The 25,133-nt window shown below is 54.7% G+C and overlaps 2 protein-coding genes across 5 annotated transcripts; both read left to right on the plus strand.

The window, feature by feature from the left end:
• The first annotated feature begins 1,130 nt into the window (after positions 1-1,130).
• Positions 1,131-6,669, plus strand: MLN (motilin). 4 transcript variants are annotated; one of them, XM_064733177.1, is made up of 6 exons: positions 1,307-1,335; positions 2,859-2,955; positions 3,051-3,176; positions 4,423-4,539; positions 5,668-5,770; positions 6,530-6,669. In XM_064733177.1, the coding sequence occupies exons 3-6, from the start codon at positions 3,060-3,062 to the stop codon at positions 6,535-6,537; spliced, it is 345 nt and encodes a 114-aa protein (XP_064589247.1). In that variant the 5' UTR covers positions 1,307-1,335; positions 2,859-2,955; positions 3,051-3,059; the 3' UTR covers positions 6,538-6,669. The 4 variants fall into 4 exon arrangements, with proteins under 4 accessions (XP_064589248.1, XP_064589245.1, XP_064589249.1 ...); XM_064733178.1 differs by lacking the exons at positions 1,307-1,335; positions 2,859-2,955 and adding an exon at positions 1,131-1,218; XM_064733175.1 differs by lacking the exon at positions 2,859-2,955 and having other exon boundaries at positions 1,280-1,335.
• Positions 6,670-11,460: 4,791 nt separating this feature from the next.
• Positions 11,461-23,345, plus strand: LEMD2 (LEM domain nuclear envelope protein 2). The gene is made up of 9 exons (XM_064733047.1): positions 11,461-13,003; positions 14,102-14,142; positions 15,187-15,262; positions 16,434-16,510; positions 17,156-17,235; positions 18,977-19,122; positions 20,074-20,175; positions 20,257-20,359; positions 21,428-23,345. Exons 1-9 carry the CDS (start codon positions 11,497-11,499, stop codon positions 21,576-21,578), a joined length of 2,283 nt encoding a protein of 760 aa, XP_064589117.1. The 5' UTR covers positions 11,461-11,496; the 3' UTR covers positions 21,579-23,345.
• The last annotated feature ends 1,788 nt before the right edge of the window (positions 23,346-25,133 follow it).

Genomic DNA, 25,133 nt, shown 5'->3' on the forward strand with positions numbered 1-25,133 from the left:
TGTTTAGGGAAGGGAGAGGTCACCCCACATTGTGTGGGTGACATCCTTTCCATCACCCCCAGCCACATTCCCAGGGAGCAAAGCTGAGCTGGAGTCTCTGGGAGCTTTGTGATAAGCTGGGGAGGATGCCCAGGGATCCGGGAAGCACCTGAGTGCTGGACACGAGGCTTTTCAGGAGTGCTCCGTCCCAAATCGAGCGTTATTGACAGCTGTGACAGCAGCAGCTCCCTGTGACACCTGGTGTGCCCGTGTCCTATTGACTGCCTGCAATGGGGCCAGGTGACAAATGCCATTCCCAGGTGACAAACGCCATTCCCAGGTGACAAACCATTCCCAGGTGACAAATGCCATTCCCAGGTGACAAACGTCATTCCCAGGTGACAAACCATTCCCAGGTAACAAACCATTCCCAGGTAACAAACAGCATTCCCAGGTGACAAACAGCATTCCCAGGTGACAAAGGGCATTCCCAGGTGACAAAGGGCATTCCCGAGCTGGGCAATGGCCGTTCCCGATATCCCTCCCCGGGCAGGCAGGAATGCTCCCCGCTCTCGCAGCCCATGGAGCCCCTGGATGCAGGAGGATTTCATGGATTCCCAGCTCGTTTTTCCCTCCTGCTCCTCGCCTGGCTGCTCCCAGACTCCCTCAGGAGCAGCTCCAGGATGTGCCTGGCCTGATCCCAAAGCCTCTCCTGGCACCAGCTCCTGGCTGATGGTCCTGGGAGAGCGTGGATGAGTTCTTGCACAATTCCCTCCCTCTCTCAGCACCTCGTTTGTCTGGAGAGGGATGACAGTGCAGGATTTGTGTTCCCGAGGGGGATCAGTGTGCCAGGCTCAGTGAGGATGGGAGAAGGAGCCACTTGAAGACTTCAAGTGGCAATTTTGATATTATTGTGATTTGCAATTACCGTAGAAATATAATTGACACAGGTGTCATTGTAGTGCCGGGACATTCACCACCTAAAATACTCATTCTGCAGGCTCAGTGTCTAGAAACAGAAGCCAGGAGAGAGGAATTTCTCTAAATCAGAGATGGAGAAACTGAGGCAGCAGCTGATCTGTCTCAGCTGTGGGACCACCAGGAACAGCAGAAGAACGTGGGCAGGGAGCAGAGGGGATCTGCCTGGAAACGAGAAACTCAGAAACCTCCAATGCAGATAACATTCCCTGCCTGGGAAAGGCGTTTCCATGCAGGCCAGGCAGCTGGGCAGGGTGACAGGTGAGTGACTGCAGTGCCTGCATGGGTTTATAAAGGGAGGAGAAGCAGCAGGAGCACCCAGGTGTGACAGGAGGGAGAAGAGCTCTGACCCCCAGTGTCCCGTGGCTGCGCCCCCAGGTAGGTCTGGGCACCTCTTGGCCACAGCAGAGCCAGCTCTGAGGAGGAGGAGGGAACAAAACCGATGCTGAAACAATGGGGAAGGTGCTTTTCCTTCATCCCCACCTCAGGAGCACCAATTCCAGCAGCTCCTGCCTCCTGTGGGCACCTGGCAGACACTGGGCACTGCCACGGAGCTGTGGGGAGCCCAGTGCCCTCTGAGCAGGCAGAAAATGACCCTCAGACAGGTCCCAGTGCCAGGAATGGCTGGATTTTGGGGGAGACAGCTCAGTAGTGAATGTGTGCCAGCTGCCCACCCCTCCTGCCCCCAGGCTGGCACTTGTCCGGGTTTTGAGGGGCGTCCCAGCCCTGTGTGCCCGCAGTGCTGATGCTGAACTCGGGATCCTCCTGCTTCTTTCTTTTCCCTGTGGAGCTGGGAAGCAAATCCAGCAAGTGCTCTCTGCTGGAGAGGTGCTGAGCTGGAGATCTCGGGGCTGGAATACAGGTCCTGCTTGCCAAGCAAGGCAGGGCTCTCAGCAGGGCTGTTTCTCAGTGGAGAGGTCTGTGCGGGTGTTTTTTTCTGGGAGAAGAGGGAGAGAGAATCAATTCCCAAAGGGATTAGCCAAGAAGAGATGAAGGAAGTGACTGGGTGTATTTTCTTTGTATTCAGCAGGATTTTATTTATTTATATATTTACTGCAGTGATAGAACAAATGAAAAAGCACCAAAGATTGATGTTGCTGAGGTTGCATTGCAAGGGCAAAGCTGGAGAATTCCTGCTTGGATCCCTGCAGGAAACAGGGCTGGGACACCCTGGGATGTGCCAGGGCAGGAGGTGGCTCTGGTGGCCCAGTCTGGGTGGGCAGGGGGAGATGGCACCAGTGCAGTGCCAGGGAAGGGTGTGACTGACAGGTGCTGTGGAAAGGGAATATTTATTAACTTCCACTGGCCCTTGGTTCAATACCAGCTGATATTTATGGGAAATCTAATTCAGGAGTCAAATCTAACTTAACAATGTCTTCTCAATAATGTCCAAACCAAGAGGTTGCTGAAACTAATTAAGGATCAGGCTCCAATCAGGTGGAGAAGTTAAGCTGTAGGACCAGACTTCATTAAGTCTGTCCAGAGAGAATATTTTAATATTTAAAGAGAACATTCAATGTTTACATAAGTCCTTTCCTGAGGTGAAGTCACATTTAGATCACTTCAGAGGTGGTTTTTAAAGCCCTTTATTCCAGGCTCAGACAGAAAACGCCTTTCCCATTTCCCTTGCACTCAATGAGGCTTCTTAAGAGATCCAGTCCACCCAGGAAGGTTTTCAGTGGTGAGGCAAATCAAAACAAAAATTTAAAAACCAGCTGTTTGAAGGATTTTCTCTTTGCAGCACCTCTGTCTGCCATGCTGGCATTGATGGGTTTGCTCTGGATGTGATCAGAGCTGCAGGGCTGATGCTCCAGAACTCAGGGGGGCTTGAGCAGTCCTGAAGGGCTGGGCTTGAAATCCCTGGAGATGTTGCTCAAGAACAAATCTGTTTACACAAACAGCTTTGAGAAGAGAATTGTCAGTCAAGGCACTTCTACTCTCAGTCAAAGCACTTCTGTTCTCAGCTCAGGAGCAACTGGAAGAGTAAATATCCCTCAGGTGGGCTGGGGTGCAGCTGGTGCAGAGCCAAAGGCGTTTTTGTCACACTTCCCTCTCCACTCCTGTCCCGGTGTCTCCTTTCCTGTGCTGTCCAGGCTCTCAGGATGGTTTCGAGGAAGGTGGTGGCCAGTTTGCTGCTGGTGTCCCTGCTGTCCGTGCTGGCTGAGCAGACCCAAGGCTTCATGCCCTTTTTCACCCAGAGTGACTTCCAGAAAATGCAGGTAACCCCTCTGGAATGAATAAACCAGGATAGGTTTCTCCTGCCCTCGTCCCCCCAAACTGCAGTGCACGCCAACAGGAGACACTGTGATATCCTTCTCCCAAAATCCACGGCTTTGGGGGGAGGCAGAGGGGATATTTAAGGTGTGAGATAGAAAGGGAGAGCCCGGACCCCCCTACCAAAGGTCGGCCACACCTGTGGGGGCGTCACCTGCGGTCCCTGCGGGTCCTTTCCCTTTGCTGGAATTCTTCCAGAGCAGCTGCATCAGCTCGGTGATGGCTCTTTTGTTGTAACAAATAATTAACCATCCCCCGGCTGGTTGTCACCTCTGGGACGTGCCGAGAGAACGTTTTTCCTTTTGAAGTGAAACAAATACCGTTGAAAGGTGTCAGGCAGGCTCGGAGACGGCAGCTTCTGAAACGCAGCCCCAGCCAGCTTCCCCCGCACTGCCGAGCCCCTGGATGCCGGGAGAAATCCCGATCCCACCGCCTCCCCCTGGGTAACAATGGCTGTTTGTGGGGAGCACAGGCGTTCTTCAGTCCTTGGGGAGGATGGGGACACGCATGGGCGGTGTTTGTACCCCATAGCATTGTAGCTCCGTGTCTGCCAGGGATTGGGGTTTTCTGGGGAAATCTGTCCCCAAAGGCTGTCCCTGCCCCTCCTGCGCTCACACACTGCACACTGAGCAGGGCCAGTGCCACATTTGATGCGTCCTGGTGTGTCTGTCATAGTCCAAACCACCTCAGGCTTTTTCCAGAGGGTCCTGAAGGCAGCTAAATAAATGGGGATGGGCTGACATTACAGACCTGCAGAAAGGCCGGGGAAACGTGACCTCTGCACATGCAGGGCTCTACACGTGCAGGGCTGGGCTCAGTTTCCTTGCAGTGCTCCAGCACAGGCCTGGCCAGGTTCTGGGGCAGCTGGGGAAGGTCCCAGTGCTGTCAGCTCCCATGGAAAGGTCCCAGTGCTGTCAGCTCCCATGGCTCCTGACAGGGTTCCCCCACCACACGTGGCTCCTGTTTACTGCAGACCTTCACACCGTGCCCCGAAACCTGACCTCGCCCCCAGCACTGCTGGATTTCAGTCCCCAAAGGTCACTGAGGCCACAGCTGATGGGCACTTCCACCACCTCACTGGTTCTGTGCCCAGCACTGTGGATTCCTGGCTGCTGGGACAGCACAGAGTGGGTTTGCTGCTGCTCCCAGCATCACCAACTGCCCCCTCTGCTCTCTGCCCCAAAACTGCAGGAAAAGGAGAGGAACAAGGCAGGGCAGAAGAAATCCCTGAGCTCGCTGCAGCAGCTGGAGGAGGAAGGTTTCTCTGAGCAATCTGGTGTGGATGTCAATGCAGCCAAGACCCTCCAGGTATGTGGAGCCATTGGGCTCTGAGAAGCCCACGAGGACATGCAGGGGACAAGGAGCCCAAGAGATGTCCTCTGCCTGCTTACATCAGAGAGAAGTTTTAGCTCCACCCTAAATCATCTTGGTCCTTCAGCAGCCAGGTCACCCCTGAGACCCAACAGCCTCTCCCTGAGGAAGATGAGAGCAGCTCGAGGTCTCTGCCAGGCAGTGAAGCCCAGCCAGGTGCAAGGCAGGAACTCCCAGTTCTGCTTCAGCTCCTGCTTGGTGTCACCTCTGTCCCCACAGTTCTGTGCACTGGAGAGGCCTTATGTAAAAACTTGGGCTCTGAGTCTGTGCACAGAGCAGAAAATGGGCAATTTTAGGGATTGAAGTGCCAGGCTAAGCCCTCAAAGGCAGACTTACCTGGTGAGCCAAGTCTGAAGATTGTGCTTTGCCACTCAAGCACAGGGAAGTTTTTCCTGTGTGGACAGCCACTCCTGCAGGGAGCTCAGCCATTCTCTGCCAGCAAGAGGAGGGTGCAGATCCCCCCAAACAGGGACAGACCCCGTGGGACAGACAGCAGGACCAGCCAGGCTGGGATTTGGCCAAGGCACAGCTTAATGTGCAACTCATCCTGCACTCGTGATGCACCAGCACTCGGTAACAGGATTTAAACAGCAAAATGCCCAGTTCAAAGTGTGAAATCCCCAGCACATCCCTGAGCTGGCCAGCACCAGAACAGAGCTCTTTGCTTCAGGCACAGCTGGCTCCAAGTCCAGCAGGCTGGAGCAGGACCACAGCTCGTCCTCAGCTGTTGCTAGGGCAGGAGCTCTGCAGGCTCCGGCTGGAAGGGTCGATGTGCCACACAGTGGAGGATTAGAAGGTTCAGAAATTATTTTCTTTGCATCCCTGCTGCCAGGAGGTGCCTTTATCTGGATTTCTGAGCCAGCCCACGGGTTATGCAACAGCACTCTGAACAACTCAAGAGTGTGTTGCCTTCAAAATGTTGCTTTTCCCCATATGAGGCTCATCCTCTTCCCTCCAAATCCTAAACCCTCCACTAACTCGATCCAAGTGGGGTCAGAGCACCCCAACCTCCCTCCCTCTGCTCCCCTCACCTTTTTGTTCTGACTTCTCTGGTTTCCTCCACAGCAGGCCCTTCCTGTCAGAGCTTGGCTCACCCCAAGGCAGCTGGAAAAATACCAAGATGTCCTGGAGAAACTGCTGGCAGAGCTGTTACAGGACACCCCAGATGGTACTGTCAGAGGGTTGATTTCTGCCTTGGGAATTCTGCCTTTCCTTCTTCTCACCAGCTCATCAGCACAGAGATATTTATATTCCCCAGAAGGGTTTTTGTGTCGTGTTTGCTCACTTTGTGGGGCCCTCAGATCCCAACCGCTCCCGTGTGCACCCTTCTGAGAAGGTTATTTCCTTCCTAAGGTGCTGCCCAGAGCTGATATTGACTGGAAGCAGCAGCACAACCCTTCCCAGCAGCTCTGTTTGCCACCTCCCTGCTCCTCCTCCTCCTCCCAAAAAGTCCTCAGTCTCCAGGGAACAATTTCCAGCAGAGCTTATAACAGCAACCGTACCTGCGAGGCAGCTCAGCATGTGCAGCCAGCTTGGAACACCTCTCTGCCTGCACGGGGGCTTAACACTGACACTTAATTACACTGCAATTTGCTGCAAATCCTCCTTTTCCTTTGGGAGACCGTGTGTGGGAATTGCAGCAGCAAATATCCAGGGGCAGGCTGTTGTGCTGCTCTTCCTCCTGCAGGTTGAGGGATGGTGGGATGGGGCTGTCCCTGAGCCTTTGCCTTTTCTGGGATGTTTAAGGCCAGGAAAGGGGGTCCTGCTCTCCCTGGGGGATTGCTCTGCTCTGCCCGTGCTCACCCCAGTTTGCCTCTGAGCTTTCAGCTGGGGAGCTGAGGAGGAGGAAACAACACATAAATCTGGCATTCATTCAGTCTTTCCAGAGCTTTAAGGACACTTGTGCTTGTCTCTCTTTTCTGTTTAGCTGACTGATATCTGCAGGATCAGAAGAGAGAGTGATGGAGCTGCTCAAGCTGAAAGACTCCACTTATATAAACGAAATTTGTGAGAGAGATTAACAAAATCTGAGGTGAGATAATAAATGTGCAACGTAATTAAAAGGAGGATTTGTGTCTTCTGTCCTGCAAGCCTCTCAAACAGATGGGAAGAGCCCAATGTGGGAAAAAGGAGAAAGGAAAAGCTCCAGGTTCTGGGGAACATCCCTGTTTTCCTAAGCACTGCTCTGAGGGTCCTGTGAGGAGCTGAGGGAGCTGGGAAGGGTTTGGAGGGTCCTGAGGGAGCTGGGAAGGGTTTGGAGAATCCTGAGAGGGCTGGGAAGGGTTTGGAGGGTCCTGAGAGGGCTGGGAAGGGTTTGGAGGGTCCTGAGGGAGCTGGGCAGGGGCTCAGCCCGGAGCAAAGGAGGCTCAGGGGGAATTTCTGGCTCTGCACAACTCCCTGCCAGGAGGGCACAGCCGGGGGGGATTTGGGATCTCATCCCAGGGAACAGGGACAGGAGGAGAGGGAACGGCCTCAGGCTGGGCTGGGGAGGCTCAGGCTGGACACCAGCAGGAATTTCCTCATGGAAAGGGCTGGAAGGGGCTGCCCAGGGGGGTTTGGAGTGCCCATCCCTGGAGGTGGCACCTGGAGGTGGCACTGAGGGCTCAGGGTGGGCACAGGTTGGACTCGATGATCCTGGAGGGATTTTCCAACCTCAAGGATTCTGGGATTCTGTGAAAGTGTGTGTCAGAGCCTGAGGAATCAATCTTTGAGGAGTTTAAGTCTTATCCCTCCCTTTTAGCCATGAGGGAAACTGAGGCAAACATTTACCAGACCTCCTGGCCAAACTGGTGACACAAGGGGGGGACCTGTGTGTCCCTAACTCAGTTCCCTGCTCCAGGAGGGTGCTCTGGCACATTCCCACACTGCTGGAGAATGCAGGAGCCCTGATGGGCAGCCTCTCCCTGTGCCCAAACCCCTCCTGTCAGCCTGTGAGGGGCAGCTGTGCCAGGCACAGTGTGAGGGAACTGCACTCTGCCCTTTCTCCTGCCTCTCAAACACACCCCAAAGTGAAATCCTAATTCCACTTGAACATCCTGCTCTCCATTTCCATACCTTTGGCTTATCTGAGAGCTACTCCTCTCTGCTGGCAGCAGGAAATCCAACATATGTAAAGTACGGATGGATGAGATCAATGGTATGTACGTGAATATATCCAATTCCAATCCAATTTTATCCTCCCAACCTACCAGGAGTTCTGTTCTCGCTGAGCTCATTCCAAGAGCTCTGTTTGTGCTGGAACAACACCCCTCGGAGCACTCTGCTGCAAGCAGCCCTGGGGAGAGGAGAAAGCTCCCAATGGGTAATGGAACAGGCAGCGTGCAGTGGATTACAGCTCTAATGTTTGATCCAAAGGCACGCTCCTTGTCCAGGGACTGATCAGCTCCAGGAAGCTCCCAGTAATGCTGAGGCAGTGTGAGCTGTGGAAGCTCTGTAATGACTCTGAGTGGGAGGGAGATGGGAAATAACACATTCCATTAGGCTGGGAGTGAGAGCAGTCTGGGCTGCAGGAGCTCCATCTGCAGAGGGGTGATATCCACGGAAGAGCTGGCATGGCAATCACAGGAGGAGCTGTGCCACATTCGCACCAGCGTGCAGCATGGTCAGAGTCTTGTTCTCTTCAGAGGGCACCTCTTGCCTTCTCACTTCAGAGACACCCAAACCTTTACTCCAGGTTTGATTCTGCCACATGAAAAAAAAATAATTCCCCCTGAAAGGGAAAATTGCCCCTAAACCTCCTCCATCAGCCCCACTGTGGGTCAGAGCTGTCCCCCCCAGTGTGCCCTTTCCCAGCTCCTTCACTCCTGCCATTCTCTAGGCTAACACGTCCCCATGGCCATGCAGGAAGGAAAGTGATGGAAAGAAAGAAGGTGAACATGAGCCTCTTGGATTTGCTTCCTGGACCATTTCCCACTGGAGTGATGGTGGGGCTGACGCTGTGGAAAATTCCAGAGGGAGATCCACCAGCAGGACTCTTACCCTTGGACCCAGACAAGCTGCATCAGCAAGGGCCAGCTTTGACCCCCGCCATGGATTTTCCATTGCTCGTCCCAGTTGTCCCAGTTATAAATGAGCTCAGGATGTAATGGCTGGTTGTGACAGAGACCACAGGAACCCCTGTCCTGTCCTGCAGCACCAACTGTGGTGTCCAAACAGGCACCAAAGTAAACTTTCAACTTTTGGGAGTAAATCCTTTCCACTTGCAGGGGCCTGAGAAGGAGAAGCAGAAACATTTCCACTGGAAAGAGATGGAGCGACCCCAACCAGCCCACTCCAGGCTGTCAGGGCTCTGGATCTGGGTAAGAAGGAAGTGTTCTCCAGGTTTCAGGACAGATCTGCATTTTCCCCTGCCCTGGAAGGTGCTTTGGCAGCCAGCAGCACCCAGGCAGGAAGAATCTGCTGCTCCAGAAACCAAACAAGAATTTCATGGTGGGATGAGCAGCCCAATAGTTGGGGGAAAGGGAAGGGAATGGAGTCACCTCTGACTTGCTAAGGAACTGAGCAGGCCCAGGACAGGCAGAGGGCTCTCGGGTCACACCTGTGCTGTGGCTGTGAGTGACAGGGTGACAAACGGGCACAGTCGGCTCCCAAGAAAGCCCTGACACTTCCCCGGTGCCATGTGCAGGGCTGGCACCCAACAGCCACAGACAAGGAGGTGGGTGGGGACCTGCAGGGTTTCAGCAGCCCATCAGTCACCAGTGAAGGGTTCAGCTGCGGGTTTGGGGTGCAGCCATTCCCTGCTCCAGCACGGATCCATTCCCAGGGCTCTGCTCGCAGCAGGCTGCCAGCACCGGAGCAGCCGGCGCGGCGCGTCTGCTCCTCTGGCATGGGAGGCACTGCCAGCAGCTCTGAGGCAGCTTCTGGGCTCGCAGGGAAGGTGGAGGCTGTCCCTCCGTGCTGTCCCAGCTTCCCACAGCCAGCTCCGGCTCTTTCCAGCCAAGAAACGCTTTTTGCAGAGCCCATCTGCAGCCTCGGCACCGCTCGGTGCTCCCAGAGCTAGGAGGATGATGGAGGGGCTGCAAAAATAGAAAATCCACTGTCAAATTCAGCACTGGCACTGTGGGCAGGGGATGGGAACAAAGATTGCCCATGGGGATAGAGGGTCTGACACGTCTGTTCCTGCTGCCTTCCCTGTAGGGGCCAAATGCCTTCCAGGGAAGGCAGGGGTTCTCCCAAGGGGAGGAAGGGAAAGGGGTCGTGGATTTCTATTCCACAAAGAATAGACACCTGATCCTGCTGAGCTTTGGTGTTGCCAACCTCCTTCTGAGGAGGAATCACAGCTTTTCCCCCATCCTCCAGCTGTCCAACACCAATCCCATGTCTTTCCTTCTAAAGATTGTGCAATGAGGCTGCTGGGTCTGGGGTAATTCCCATGATGGGCAGAATCACAAGTTGAAAGGATGGGTTTGGGCTTTTGTTGCTGTTTCCTTCAGAAAAAGGTGAGTTCATGCAATTCCCAGGTTTGCACCAGCTCAGCCAGCGCGCAGCTGCATGCCCAGGCAGAGCTTCTGCAAAGTGAGAGCTGTGAGCTCACAGGATCTGTGTGATAGGAGCAAATTGGAATTTTTTATTTACATTAGACCCCTCTCCACATCATGAGCTGGCAGAGGAGCGCTGAGGAAGCTCAGCTTAGCGCATTCACACTTCCCAGCACAGCTGAGTTTGCTCTTTTAATGGGCTCCCTGGCCTCTACTGAGGATGTATTTGCTGTTGCCAACCTGACAAACAAATCTCAGCATCTTGCTGCTGCTTTCTTGGATAAATTGGGAAGAGCGAGGTGAGCTTTGGGGACCTGCTAAGGAAGAGGGTTCCTGAAAGAAGGATTAGTGACAGGACAAGAGGATAGATCCTCATGCAGTGCCAGAGGAGGGTCAGGTTGGACATCAGGAGGAATTTCTCCATGGGAAGGGTTGTTAGCATTGCAAGGGGCTGCTCAGGGAGGTTTGGAGACCCCATCCTTGGGGTGTCTGAGGAAATCTGGATGTGGCACTCAGGTAGGGATCAATCGATGGTGTTAAGAGAGATTTCCCAGCCTCACTGACTCTGGAATTCTGATTCATGTCAGGAAGGCACAGCTCAGCTCTTTCAGCTTCACGCTCCTCTGGAGCCTCCCTCTCCCCACAGGTGCCATTCCTGAGGGATCACGGCATGTCCCCCACCCCAGTGTCACACATCCATCACCTGCTGTGGCACACAGCCAGCCCTCAGCACCTTCAGCACCGCTGCTCCATTACCTTTAATTAAATTCCAACATGACGCCACCGTATTTCAGCCGCTTTCATCGCTTTCTTTAGCGGTGGCAGCAGGAAAAAGCAATTACTGTTCATCACAGCTGTGCCAAAATAAATTTACAAGTCAACGCTTGGGTTTGCTGTTTTAGGTGTGGGGTGTGGAGGAACCCCCCTTCCCAGGAAATATTTCATGGATCTGGATCCTGGTCCTGCCTGAGGTTCTGGCAGAGCTCAGCAACTGGGCAGCGATGATGGAAACGCGTGTGGGGGTGGTAGGTGGTTGGGAAAGGGACATTTTTTGGGAGAATGGCCCTAAAAATGTCAGAACATCAGTGTGAGCGAGGCGGGAGCTGCTCCACACAGTGATGGGGGACAACCCATCACCGACACCGGCTCGTCGCGCAGATGAGGCAGCTTTCGCCTTTAGCTTTCCCCATTTCTCCCGCATTTTCCCGGTCCTGAGGGAGCGGCGCGGAGGGAGAGCGGCGGCTCCCCCAGGACACGAAGCCCGCACCCCCTTGACCTTCCCAACATGGCGCCCGCCCCCGCGCCCTTTCCCCACAAGCCCCGTGCCCTTCCCAACATGGCGGCGCCAGGGGCCCCTCCCAAGATGGCGGCGTCGCTTCCCGCCCGCGGGGCGCTTCCGGCGGGGCCTGGCGTGGCCATGGCGGAGCTGACGGACGCGGAGCTCCGCAAGGAGCTGCTGGCGCTCGGCTATCGCCCGGGGCCCATCACCGCCACCACCCGCAAGGTCTACATCAAGAAGCTGGGCTGCCTGCGGGCGGAAGTGGCGGCGGCCCGGCGCAGCGGCCGCACCGCGCCGCCCAGCCCGGGCCGCTCCTCCGCAGGGCCGCCGCAGGCCTCGCCCTCGCGGCAGCGCTCCGGCTTCACCGGCGCGGCTGCCCGTGAGAGTGAGGAGGAGGACGAGGAGGAGGACGAGGAGGAGGAAGTGGGGCGGCCGCCCGCGTCCCGCTGGGGGACGTCTGGGGAGAGCGGCGGGCAATCCTGGGGGGACCCGCGGGGGTCCCCGCCGGGCCGGGCCGGAGGCATCAGGGTTGAGGGCGGCTCCTCCCGGGACAGCCTGGGGAGGCTGAGCCCTTCGGAGCAATGGGGGACGACTGTGGAGAGAGGTGGCGGTGGGCTGGGGGCATCCCTGGCCGGGCACGGGGGGTTCAGCTCCCCCTCGCAGTGGGACACGTCCATAGAGAGGAGCGGGGGCCTGGGGGCGGACAGGGCCGGGGCGCTGAGCTCTGCGTCCCACTGGGACACATCCAGAGATGTCGCAGAGCACGGCCGGGGGCTCAGCCAGGGGCTGGGGACCACCCTCGATGGACCCACCCTGGACAGGATCCGGGGCTCATACTCCACGTCCCAGTGGAGCCCCTCGGCAGAGAGGAGCGGGGGGCTCGGCAGTGGCCTGAGACCCACCCTGGACAGGATCCGGGGCTCAAACTCCACGTCCCAGTGGAGCCCCTCGGCAGAGAGGAGCGGGGGGCTCGGCAGCCGGGCGGGCTCGGGCTTGGATGGGCTTGGGGGGCTGAGCTCCACACCCTACTGGGGCTCCTCAGCGAGCTCCAAGCCCCTTCCCAGCGAGGAGAAACCCAGGAGCCACTGGGGGACATCGGGAGGGGGAATTGGCTCCTCGGCAGGCTCCAAGCCCCTTCCCAGTGAGGAGAAACCCAGGAGCCACTGGGGGACGTCGGGAGGCGGAATTGGGGCGCAGAGCTCCCGCACTGCCTGGGACACTGCGGGCGAGAGGAGGGGGCTCTCCTCCAACAGCTGGTGGAGACGGGAGAGCGAGGTGACCCCCAGCACGCAGTGGGGCTCCTCGGCGGCCCCAGGCAGGTTCAGCAGCCTGTTCAGGAGAGGGAAGGAGGACCTGGCTGCCAGCGTTGGGAAGGAGGCAGAGCGGGATGCGGGCAGCCGGGCTGGGGGGCTGATCCGGCGCTTCCCGTGGCGGGCAGCCGGCGATGGGGGGCACGGAGTGACCGCACGGACAGCCCTGCTGCGCTCAGCGCCCCGGCCCCCGCCCGAGGGAAAGGGGAAAGGCCTGGAGTATTACCTGTCCCAGTTCCTCTGCTTCGCCAGCTTGGTGCTGCTGCTGATTTTTCTGGGCATCCTCGTGGTGAAGATGGCTGGGTCAGGCTGGCTGGACGGGAGAGAGGAGAGGTGTACGTGCACTGGTTTAATTCCCGTTTAAACTTTATTCCTCACCTGTCTTACTACTTTGCCTTTATTGCTTCCATCCCCATCACATTTATCATTCTCATTGCCATAACCTGACATCTCTGTTTCTCTCCATTTTCCCATCTTCCCTTTCCTGTGGGGAACCTTGTTAGTCATGGGAAGCAAATCAAAAGTTTGGTTTTTCCAAACGAGTTTGGCCTTCAGTCCCTCAGAGCCATGGGGTTTATGTGGAGTGCCATTCCTGCTGGGCCAAGGATGGATTTTATGGTGTCACACGAGGTCTGTGTAGTACTGGGCTGTGTTTTTTATGTTCCCTTTGCCAGCACAGCCCTTTATTCTGTCCAAGGGGGAAATGCAGCAGATCAATTCAGCACTTCAGGTGTGGCAGAGTGTGTCTCTCTCTCTTCTGTGAGAAATGAAAGGGGTTTCCCCAGCTGGAACAGTTGGAAATGGGGATATTTCAGGCTTTGAGCTGAACAAAGAAGGGTTTGGGGGCTGTTTTGGGAAGGTGCTGGTCCTGACCCTGGGCACACAGTGCCCTTGGTGTGGGCTGGGAAAGCTGCTGCATTCCCAAAGCCAGGATAAAGCTGCCCATTGTCACTGGGTTGTCCCGTTGCAGCTGTGACAGGAGCTCTGGAGGCAGGAGTGGTGCCCAGGTTTGGGTTGTGCCACAGGTGCCAGGAGCTGTTCAAGCCCTGCAGAGCCCAGAGCTGCAATCAGCCCTCCAGGGGGGTTCATTTCCCTCCCTGGCTCTGCTGGGATATTTCAGGTGACCCTGGTGGGCAGCAAGAGGCAGCACTGGAGTGTAAAGATCAGCGTGAAGCTTCTCAAACAGGAGCTGTTAAAGCATCCAGCCCCAGTTTTCACTCCCCAGCTGAACACATTCATCAGCTCCATCCTTGGTGTGTTTTTCCTCCCAAAGCAGCTCCTGGAGGGGCTCTTTGCATCTCCACGTGCTGCCAGGGGGAGATGAACAATAGCACAACCAGGCTTTAAGTTGAGCCTGCTTTTAAAAAGATAATTATTTTCTTGATCAAAGCTCTTGTTTGCAGCCAGCTAACTCACCCTCTTTTCTCTCCTAGTTAATCTCTTGCCTGTGGATTGTGACAAAAGAACGGATGATGTAAGCATTTATTTATTTATTCTCAATCTTGTGAGCTCTCACAGAACAGTGATTATTCCAGGTAGTCTGTTCCACCCATAACAGTATCACTGTAAAATGATTAGTTCTGTCGTTTTACAGAAAAATTGGGACTTGATGAGTTGAAATTAATGGGCCAGATGAAGTTAGGAGTGTGTATGAGACTCTGAAAGATAAAAATTTAAATTCCCAATTACGTGAATCAATTTCTTTTTGAACAGTTGTACCAGCAGTGTTATTGGTTTGCAATAAAGCTGTTTTCAGCTTTAACAGTGCAAGATTTAATCAGCTAATTCCCTGGGCTCCACTGGGGAGTGCCTGCACAGCCCTGCTCCCTCTGTCAGGATGGAATTTTGGAAAAGCTGGGGCTGCCCCATCCTGGAGGTGCCCAAGGCCAGGTTGGGTAAAGTGGCAGCCTGGGATAATGGCAGGATCCTTTCCAACCCAAACCATTCCAGGATTCCCTGTGCTGGCTTGGATGGGATATTGGGAATAAATCCTTCCCTGGGAGGGTGGGGAGGGGCTGGGATGGAATTCCCAGAGCAGCTGTGGCTGCCCCATCCCTGGAAGTGTCCAAGGCCAGGCTGGACAGGGCTTGGAGCAGCCTGGGATAGTGGAAGGTGTCAGGGGTGGAACTGGGTGAGCTTTAAAGGTCCCTTCCAACGCAGACTTCAGGAGGGAGAAGGTTTTGTGTTGGATTCTGAGTTCTGTGTGCTGGGAAGTTCTGGAGGTGATGGATCTGTCTGTGGTGGGTCTGAGGCTGGTGCTGCAGGCTGGGCTGTGGGTTGGTGGCACTTCACAGAACCCCAGGCTGGTTTGGGCTGGAAGGAACCTCAAAACTCACCCAGAAGATGCTCAGGGTCACTTGTGCCTGGCACATTCCCCTGCTCAGGAGATGTGCCTGGAGCTGTGGAGCAGGACTGAGCCAGCCTGCAGTGCTGTGGTTCTGTCTGGTGTTTGAGCTGCACTCCCACTGTCCCCACGGCCCTGCTGACGTGTGTCCCTGTCCCTGTCTGTGCCCTGCAGTTCTGCCAGGCCAAGCACAAGGACGTGGTGATGGCCATGCTGCACGAGCTCTACAATTACCTGTCCGTGCAGGCAGGTGAGTGCCAGCACATCCCCACCCTGCTGAGCCTGCAGGAGCCTCTGCCAGCCCCTGCTCACTCCTGTGCCACTCTGGAGGGGTTTCTGGAACAGGCAGTTCCCTTTGAGGACTGCTGAGGCAGGCAGGGGATAGGAAAACAGGGAAGGTGGGTTTATTTTTGTTCTGAGTGGTGCTTGGCTGATGCACTCCTGTCACCCTGCCTGCGTGAGTGGGCCTTGTTTGTGCTTGAAGTGTTGGGAGTTTCAGGTAGGATTGGTTGGGTTTGTTATTCTGTTCTACCAACAGCTTGAAATTGTCTTCAGGATAGAGGCAGGAGTGTAAACTGATGTGTTCTTACACATGAAGTGTCCTAAGAAATTGTCATTTCTGCTGAAATGTGGCGGCAGATGTGTGAGTGCCTCTCCTGTTCCTCACCACAGAGTGGGACAGGCTCTCTGAGACGAGGAGCTGACCCAGCACAGTCCCTACTCCAGGAGTAAATCCAGCCCATCACTGGTATTTGGGATGGAGTAGGCTGCTGGAAATCCACTGTATGAGCAGAGACTTTCAGCAAGATTCACAGCAGTGTAATCAGTAAAAGGGCTTCAGTTCCATTTTCTGCATTTCAGACCTCAAGGCTGAAACCTTTGGATACTGAAGCTGCACAGAATTCCTAAATCTTTTCAAATCTGACTTCGGATTTCCACCAGATTTACTTAGCACATTTGTTTAGTCAACTTGGTGAGGCAAGATTTAGAGGATTTAGTGCCTTGGCAGCATTTCTGTGCCTGGGTTGGAGGCAGAGCTGTGATTTCAGCTCCTTGGAGGCATTTTGAACACTGATCATTAGCTCCACACCTGATACCTGGTGGCAGCAGTGGTTTCTGTGCTCTGCAAGGGGCAGGAGCAATACTTTCCCCCTCATTGTGTGTTCAGCAGCTCTGAAGTGTCAGCTTTGATTGCCCTTATCCAGCAGCAGCTCTGAAGTGAGAGGTTTGATTGCCCTTATCCAACCTCAGTGCAGTGGCTGAGCATTTTATTAATAGTCATCTGATCTGCCTGCAATATAAATCTCATCCTGGAATGATTTTGCTCAGGGCTGGGGCTGATAGGAAAGGAGAGCATTTCTTGGTGTACTTTCAGAGCTTTTTTTACAAACATGATTTTTTTATTTGACTTTTCTTACCAGGTAATTTTGAATGTGGAAACCCTGAGAACCTAAAGAGCAAATGCATTTGGGTTAGTGAGGTGAAGGATCACGTGCTGGTGAGTGGGCTCTGAGCAGCTTTGTTACAACCCAGTGCTTAGTCTCCTATAAAGCAATAAATAATAGACACTAAAACAATTCACCATCCATTTTGCTTCCTCATCCTGCTTTGATTCTCTCCCATATCTCTCACTTCCCCTTTGGCCAGTCCTGTTCTCAGCAGTTCTTTTGAAAATCATTTTCTCCTCCATCTCTGATTTCACCCCCTGTAAATCTTAATGGTTTGTTGTTTCACTGGAGCCATCAGTCTTGTGCAAGCAGAAATTTCCCTGGATTGAGGGCTGGGCAGAAGAAGGATTTTTCTCTACTGCAGAGTGTCAGGAGACAGACTGCTCTGATCCAGCATTCCATTTCTTTCCTGGTAACCTGTCAGTAAGATTATGTTGTATTTAGTGGTTAGCCCTAACAGTCTGGGATGGTGTTATTTCACTGAGTGCTTCATGCATCATCTCCCCAGTCAGAAGACTTCAGGCCAGGCAGATCTTCAGGCTTAGTTCTCCTCCCTCCAGTTTGCAGAATCCTGATAAGAATGAACCTGGGTTCAGCCCCTATGGAGTGAATTCTCCCACTGTTGTAATGAAATCGTGTTGGTCAGTATTTTAAATGAATGGAAGGCTAATCTGCTTATGGCTTCCTTGGCACAGAATGTAACTGGCAGCTCCTCACAGAAGTTTGAAGCTGCCCTGCACTGGATCCTGAACAGCAACAAGGATTTGGGAATTTGGTGAGCAGAAACCCCCTGTGTCAAAATTTGGGATCTGCTGATACTGAACAACAGCAGGGATTTGGGAGTTGGGTGGCAGGAGCCCACTGTGTCAAAGTTGGGCATCTGGGGTGGAATTTGGCAGGGTCAGTGGTGCCCTTCAGCTCCCAGAGCTCGTTGGGCTGCAGCAGGGGGGCTGGGATTGGCTGTGGCTGAGCTTGCTGGGCAAACTTCCAAAGGAAAGGCACAGCCCTGCTGCAGGGTGGGATCTGGGCTCCCTCCAGCAGTCCCATTCCAGCCCAGGCTGTGGGACACAGGTGAGATGCAGGTGGGAGGTCAGGGCTGCTTGTGGCCATCAGTGGTTGTGCTGTGCCTCCTGTGGAGTGCTCCTGGTGTCCTCCCCATGGTCCTGTGCCCACAGCTCTTCCTTAACTTGCCCACGAGGTCACTTTTGCCAGAGTGAGCAGCCATCATCACCTTCCTCTGGGGAGCGTGGGCTGCCTCCAGTCTGCTCTAAAGCCATAACAGTTGTTTGCATTTGCACGTTGCTAAATGTGTCTGTGATTAAGTGAATTGCAGCAGTTGTGGTGCTGGGGTTGGTGGGCAAGCTTGCTGGAATTCCCACTGCTCCATTTGCTCTTAAATATTCCTGCAGCTGCTGCTGTGATCCACGGATCAGAGAGCATCTGCTGCTTTGATTCCTGGGCTGTGCAAATTCCCAGGACGGGGCTCGGCTTCCTTAGGGGCAGGGCTGCATTTGTAGGTGGGCTGGGATGCAGAGTTTTCAAATTTTGTGTTTTTATACTCCAGCACATTTCCAGTCAGAAGCTGTGGGATACAATATCCTCCCACTTTTTATTTTGTTAATGAGCAGCTCTGCTGGCTGGTCCCCAAACAGCTCTGCTTCCCTGGATCCAGCGTGGCAGCATCCCCAAAACCCTGCCCCTGGCATTTTTAACTACATGAGATTATTTTTTAGTTGCTAGTCTGAGATGCAGGACTGAAAATGAGCTTTGCACTGGGTGATTCTGCTGCATGTTTTAAATATTTCCGTGGAATTTGGGTTGTAAATAAGAGCAGGGGGTGGGACACAACCGTGTGTGTGCAGCTCCTGCAGAACCCAGAACCAGCCAAGCTCTCTGCAGTTCCTGAGCTGAGCACCTGTAAATTAGCAAACCTCTTTGTCTAATGGGCTGTTCATAATTAGGAGCTTAAAAAATGCAGTGCCCTTTGTTGCATTCCCCTGGATCTGCTGGCTGTCCCTTGCACCCCTGGGTGCCTGTGTGCTCTGGGAATGGCTCAGCGTGGAGTGAGCCTGCCTTGGGAGCAGCAGTGCTGCAGGGAGGGAGCTGAGGGCTCTGCAGGGCTCTGTGCTGGTGCTCTGCCACTCTTGGAGCTGCTCCTGCTCCCACTGCTGGGGCTGAGCAGTGGCTCTGACTCAGGGAACGTTTCCATCTCTGTGCTGGGAGGTGGGAATCCAATTTTGAGTTCAATCTTGTGCACGCTGAGAGGGGCTGTCAGAGAGGCAGTGCAGGGATACTCAGCGTGCCAGTGGGAGCTGCAGGATGGAGCCACATCCATCCTGGAGCCACATCCGTCCCTGGCTAAGCACCACTCCCCAAATGTTGTGGCAGGAGGCTGTGCCTGGGTGTGGGGGCATTTCCTGCCAGCAGCTGCATCCGCAGCCTGCTTGTTCTCCTTGATTAAAGACTGCAGTTGCAGCCTGCTCTCTTCAATGAGATTTTCTTCCTCTTGCCATCAGGTTGAAAGGCAGGGACCTGTCAGAGCCTGTTTCCAGCGTGGAGGAAGTGTTCTGCCTGGAATCTGCTCGTCCCCAGATGGGGCTGGGCTGCCGCTTCCGCCGGGCCGTGGTCACGGCCATCATGAACCTGTTCCTGTTCTTCTGGTGTAAGTGGCCCTTGGGGCTCAGCTGCAGGGATGAAGCTCTGTGATCACACATTGCTCAGCCATAGGAAACACCTAACAGAGGTGGAATAAATCTGCTGATGAGTTAATGTCTAATTAACCTTTGTTCTGGCAGCACAGGAGACCCACAGCCCTCCTCTTGTGCTGTGAGTGCTTAAAAGTTGCTTTAAATTAGGCAGCTGATGAGCTCTCTGGGTATTCCTCAAGTGCCCATTATTATGGGCTGCAGAATAAGTGTGTTAACTTACCTTAAGGAGTCAGTTTTTCTTTTTTTCCTTGCTCTAAGCTCCCAAGTCCTCCAGCCTCTTTAATAATGACTTGTAGCATTTCAGGGTTGGAGGTTTTATTGGAATAGTCTGTCACGCCTCAGCTGAGACAGGGGTTTTACCCAGCGAGGTGATAACGAGAGCTGTGTGACTGCAGGAGTTTCTAATCCAACCTGACAGGGAGGGGGTGACAAGGGACAGTTCTGTTTATTGCAGACACTCAAGTCCTACTGGGGGCATTGTGAGTGCTAAACCTTCCATACACATCTCCTGCATTTGGGGCTGCCACTGGAGCACCAGGCTTTATTTCCCTATCCAGCAGCTCTCCAAACCTGACAGTCTTCCAGAGTGATCCTTGTAGGGGAGGCCTCTGGCAAAGCCTCCTCTGGGATTTGCAGACCTGGGGCCCTGTGGTTGTGCTGAGGTTTCTTTCCTGAGGGCAGCTCCGTGCTGAGGCTTTGCCACCACCTCATCCCACAGCCACAGGTGCTCCTGTGCTCCAGGGGGGCAGCACCAAGGGGGTTTTGGGGTGCAGCTGCACTGGGGAGCAAAAGGAATCACTGGGATTCAGTTCCAAGCAAGCCTGGGTCACGGTGTGAGAACTAAAACTGCATCCAGCAGGCACACAGCTGCCAGTTCCTGAATCCCTTTGGTTTTATTCTCCTAGGTCTGATAACCCTTTGGGGCATCCTGCTCTACCTCCGCTATCGCTGGCGCAAGATGGAGGAGGAGGAACAAGCCATGTATGAGATGGTGAAGAAGATCATAGGTAGGAGCTGTGGGAGCACAGGGAGCCCTGCTGTGCTCCTGCAGGGCTGAGCCCTCACTGCTGTGTCCTCCTGTCCCCCAGCTGTTGTCCAGGACCACTACAAGGAGTGGGAGCGGAATTTGGAGCGTTACCCCTACGTCGGCATCTTCCACGTGCGGGACAGCCTGATCCCTCCTCAGAGCAGGTGAGCTGCCCTGGGCACTCAGGAGGGCTGGAGGCAGCAGGGTGGGACTCAGCACAGCTCCAAAATCAATCCCTGCAGCTGCTGGAGCCTTTGGGTTGGGAAAGGCTTGGGCACAGCTCAGGCTGTGCCTGCTGCTGGTGCAGATCAGTGTGCCAGCCCCAGGTGGGTACTGGGTGCAGTGCCACAGGTGGGTTGTCACCTGTGCAGTGCCACAGATGCATTGTCCTTGCTCTGTCCAGCAGTACCTGGGTTTGGTTTGCTTGGACCTGGAGCTTCAGCTGTCCTCTGCTTCATCTGCTGGGTATCTGGTGCTGTCTCCTTTCCCAGCCATCCTGCCTGGCTCTCCAGACCAGAGCAATTCTCATGAGCTGAACAGGATATTTGGGCTCCACTGCAGTGATTGTGTGCCTGGAAAGGGGCCAGTTTGAGTTACACAGCTGGGAAGGGAGTTGGAGTGAAATGATTGGGTTTGGTGTTTTCTCAGGTTGGGTTTGGGGCTGTCTCAGACAGGAGTTGTGGTTGAGCTCATTGCTTTGTGGGTGGTGGGGCTGCAGGGCTGGATCCTCATGCTTTGCTCCATTTCTGCATTCTGTTATTTCTTGTGTTTTGGTTAAATGGAGCTGCTTGTCCTCCTGTGAAGTGTTAAACATCCTCCCTCTGTACCAGAAACAGGATTCCTGTTCCTACAAGGGATGACTGCAGCTGTTTGAGCCATCCCTGGTGTGAGATGCTCAGGACAGCTGGCTCCAAAGCTGGGGTGAACATCAGGGTGTCCCCCTGGCTGAGATCTCTGTGTGCAGGACAGGGGAGGGTGATTTGCTCATCGAGTCCCTTTGCAGCGCAAATTGAGGCAGAAATTCAGGGCACTGACAGAGCCTCTCATCTTCCCCCCAGGCAGGATTTGTGTGGCCATGCCCTGGTCTGAAATCTCTAAACCAGGGTTTGTTTGATGCCCTTTTCTGCCTGCACAGGGAACAGCAGGCAGCCAAATCCACAGGACCAGTTGCTGCAGGCACAGAAGCACAACCAGCTCAGGATTCTCATTTATTTTCTTGCTGTTCCTTGCAGAAAGAAGATGAAGCGGGTGTGGGAGAGAGCCGTGGATTTCCTGGCCTCCAACGAGTCCCGGATCCAGACAGAGTCACACAGGGTGGCAGGGGAGGACATGCTGGTGTGGAGATGGACTCAGCCCTCGTACCTGTCGGATTCTGAGCACTGAGGGCAGCAGGAGGAGCAGCAGCAGGGTGGGACATGGACCCTGTGCAGGCCTCAGGGCCCTCGCTGGTGGTGGGAGGAGCAGGGCCTGGCCCAGGCTCTGTTTGCTCTCACTGCTGGAACTCTCCAAACAAACACGTTCAGGGCAATACTGGCTTGGAAAGAAGATGGGATTGAGCTGGTGGGAAGCTGGGATTGCACCAAAGTGAGCCTTCCACAGAGACCTGGCTCCCATGGCAGGCAAACAACAACCTACAAAGAATAACCTGCACTCCCCTCTCGAGGGCTGGGGGTGCAAAATTTGACCTCAATTCTGCAAAGGCCAACTGGTGGCAGAGTCCATCAGGGAATGTGCTGAAAGAGAACATTTCCCATGGAAACATTAGGGTGGCAGTTGCAGGCATGTCTTTGTTTGCGTTTGTTTTTATCAGTGCAGAGACAATGAGGAAGCACTTGCTGCTTCCCAGCAAGGAAATTGTTTTGTGTTGGCTTCATCCATCCAAAATTGGGAGAAGGGGAATTGCGTGAAATGGGCCTGGAGAGAGGGGGGAGCCTGACGTGCCTTGGTGGTTTGGGCTGGGCTGGGGGTGGTGGAGGAGAGTTTGTGACCCTGTTACACTTTTAAGTCTGCAGTCTGTGTGCTTTTTTATTTTTTGGGGGTGTGGGGTGGGAATTTGGGTGGAAAATAAAGGATATAGGGAGCTTCTAAAGGCGCTTTCCTGTGGCTGCAGCCCAGGAGTGCTCCGTGGCTGTTCCAGAGCAGCTTTGGGAGGCTCTGAGGGCTCAGGGCTCACGTTTGAGCTGGGCAGCTGCAGTGTCTGTGTTTGTGTCAGAGCAGGGAGGTGCCAGCTCTGGGATTGTCGCTGTCCCTGCAGCCCCCTGTGGGTCCCAGGAGCAGCCTGGCTCTGTCCCAGCCCTGCTGCATCGTAGCTCGTGTCTGTAATCACTTGGTTACTTCAGCTTCTCTTTCTGTGCACTGAAGGAACGTTTGTTTCCCAGGCAATGGCACCAGAGTGTGGCAGTTCAGGCTCGGCAGAGGAGCTGCTGCTCTGCTCTTCCAGGGCTCTGCAGCAGCTCCTGAGGCTGCAGGACCCAAATCTTTGCTGGCCTCGGGCAGGAGGAGGTGCAGAGTGAAGCCAGCAGGGATTTGAGCCCTGTGGCCCCTGGGGGTTGCTCTCTTGAGGACATCCTGGGGCTGGATGCTCAGATTGCTCCTGTCCCGGGCTCTGGGCTGGCTGAGGGCACAGCCCTGGGCAGGTGGTGCCACTCCAGGTGTGTTCCTTGTGCCTGCTCAGCTGGCACAGCCTGCACCTCTCCCCACGTGGGTGGAGCTGAGCTCTCCAGGAGCAAAACCAGGAGATCTTTCCCATTAAATGGGGAATATCCTGCATGGAGGGGGCTCTTACCCCTCATTTTTGGCTGTGGGTGTTTGGGCAGGAGACTCAACAGCTCTCCTAGGCAAGGACCAGCCCCTTGCACTGCAATAAATTGGGAATAATGGTAACTTTGATTGTTCCCACATGCATAAAGATCACTGCTGCCAGAGAAATTCTCTCAAACACCGGTGCCTCTGTTCTTAAACCTTTTTAAACTCTTGGTGGGGTTTGGGGGAGCTTTTTTAACCGTCCAGAAGCGCAGAGTCAGGCATTGCTGTCATCCTTTTTGTATTAAACCTGGTTTTGTAGAACAAACTTCAATGGCTTGGTGCTGTTTCTATGTTCCATTTAGCTCTGTAAAAAATCAATATCAAAAATAAATTTATTACCAATCATTTACTACTTTTATTTGTGCTGAGACATCACAGACTGGCCCAAGTGCTTTTGCTTGGATCAGGTCGATTTGCAGCTTCTCCCTAGCTCTGGGGTGTGGCAGGAGTGGTTCCCCATTGTGTGACTTCTGTGGAAAGGGGTGACTCAGTTTGGGTGAATTCATCTCATCCTGTGGCTCTGGGTGACAAAGGGCTTTTCCAGTGGCACAGGAAGGGGGTGGCTCCATGGCCAGCAGGAGCTGCCTCCTCTCTGCCTGCAGCTGTTGCTGAGATTTGGGAACAAAAGGGAGGGAATCAGTGCAAGGTTGGTTCTCCTCAGGCCCCACGTGCCTGGTGGGATGCTCTCACCCAGGTGAGGTTGCTAAGTTACAGCTGGAATGTGTTCCAGGTTAGGAAATGGTGCTGTTGGAGCCGTTCCCTGTGCCAGGGGCTGTGGCTGTCACCCCCACCGTGTCCCCTGCTCCATCTCCTCTCTCCAGGCTGGAGCAGCCCCATTCCATGGCAGACTGGACTGGAATTCTGACAGTTTTCCTGGGAAAAGCAGGTTCTGCCCCCTGCCCTGCTCCCCTCCCAGCCCCACTGCCAAGCAGAGCTGCTCAGGGCCCTTTCCCACTTTGTTGCAGAGTAAATTTCTCTAATGAAGCACATTTCCATAAATAACTCATCCACTGGAGCTGCTGCACCCCCTCCCTGTCAGGGAGGCAAACGTGGCCCAACGAGGGCTCTGAAACGAGCCCAGCTCTTCATCTTTTCCTTTCCTGCTTCCATTTAAAGCCCTTCCCACGGGATGTTTTTCCTGCTGCTGACACGACAGCTGATGCTGCACCTTATTGATGGGCACGGAGTCAGGGCACGGGGCCAGTTCTCCTGGAAAGATCAGGGGAGCTGGGAAGGCCAGGCCTGGGGAATCTGGGTCTTTCTTTCATCCTTGTTTGATCCCTCTGCTCCTCCTGAGCTGTTTTCTCCCCTCCACTTAGTGGGGATTTCCACACCCTCCAATCCTTATCCCAGCTGTGGGGTTTTCCTCCCCAGCATTTCCCCCACGGGAGCCCCAGGGCTGGGCATGGCTGTGCTGAAGTCCCCAAGTTCCTGCTGGGGCCTGGGAGTGAGAGTGGGCACTGTCCCCTGCTTGTCCTGGGTGCTGCCCAGGCTGGCTGTTCCTTGTGATGCCCTAAAAAGCACCGGGATCCCGTTTTTATGGGGTGCAGGGGCTGGCAGGAGCCCTGGCACTCGCTGTACAGGACAGGGGGGACAGGCTGTCCTTGAGGATGGCAGCAGGGACAGTGTGGCCCTGGCAGGAAGCTCCCTGGGACTTTTCCATTCCCATCGCGGCTCCCAGCTCTGACGTGTCCCTTTTCCCGTTGGCAGGGCTGGAGCTCTGCATCCACACTCACCTCCTGCCCAGCTTTGGGCAAGCCCCAGCCTTCCCCTCCTTTTGCCCACACCCTTCCTTTGCCACAGAGGGGGTTTGGTGTCCCCCAGCCCCTGTCACCCCTGTGCCTCTCCTGCATCTCCCTGGGTGTTTTGGGAGCTCTGGGAAGCTCCATCCCTCTCCCAGTGTCAGCTCACTCTGCAGGGAGGTGACAAACCCGAGCTGAGGGAGGGATTCCGTGGAAAACAGATGGACACAAACAACTCCGTGGTTGTTTTCCTGGAGAGCCGATTTCCCAAGGCAGCCGGGGCGTGCAGCCGGCTCCTCTCGTTCTGTTCCCTTCCCCTCACACGCGGCTGTGCCCTGTCCCAGCCAGGCTGTCCCTCCCTAGCACAGCCCCCTGGAATGTCAGCTGGACA

Source organism: Zonotrichia leucophrys, chromosome 26 (assembly GCF_028769735.1).
Source record: "Zonotrichia leucophrys gambelii isolate GWCS_2022_RI chromosome 26, RI_Zleu_2.0, whole genome shotgun sequence".
NCBI lineage: Eukaryota > Metazoa > Chordata > Aves > Passeriformes > Passerellidae > Zonotrichia > Zonotrichia leucophrys.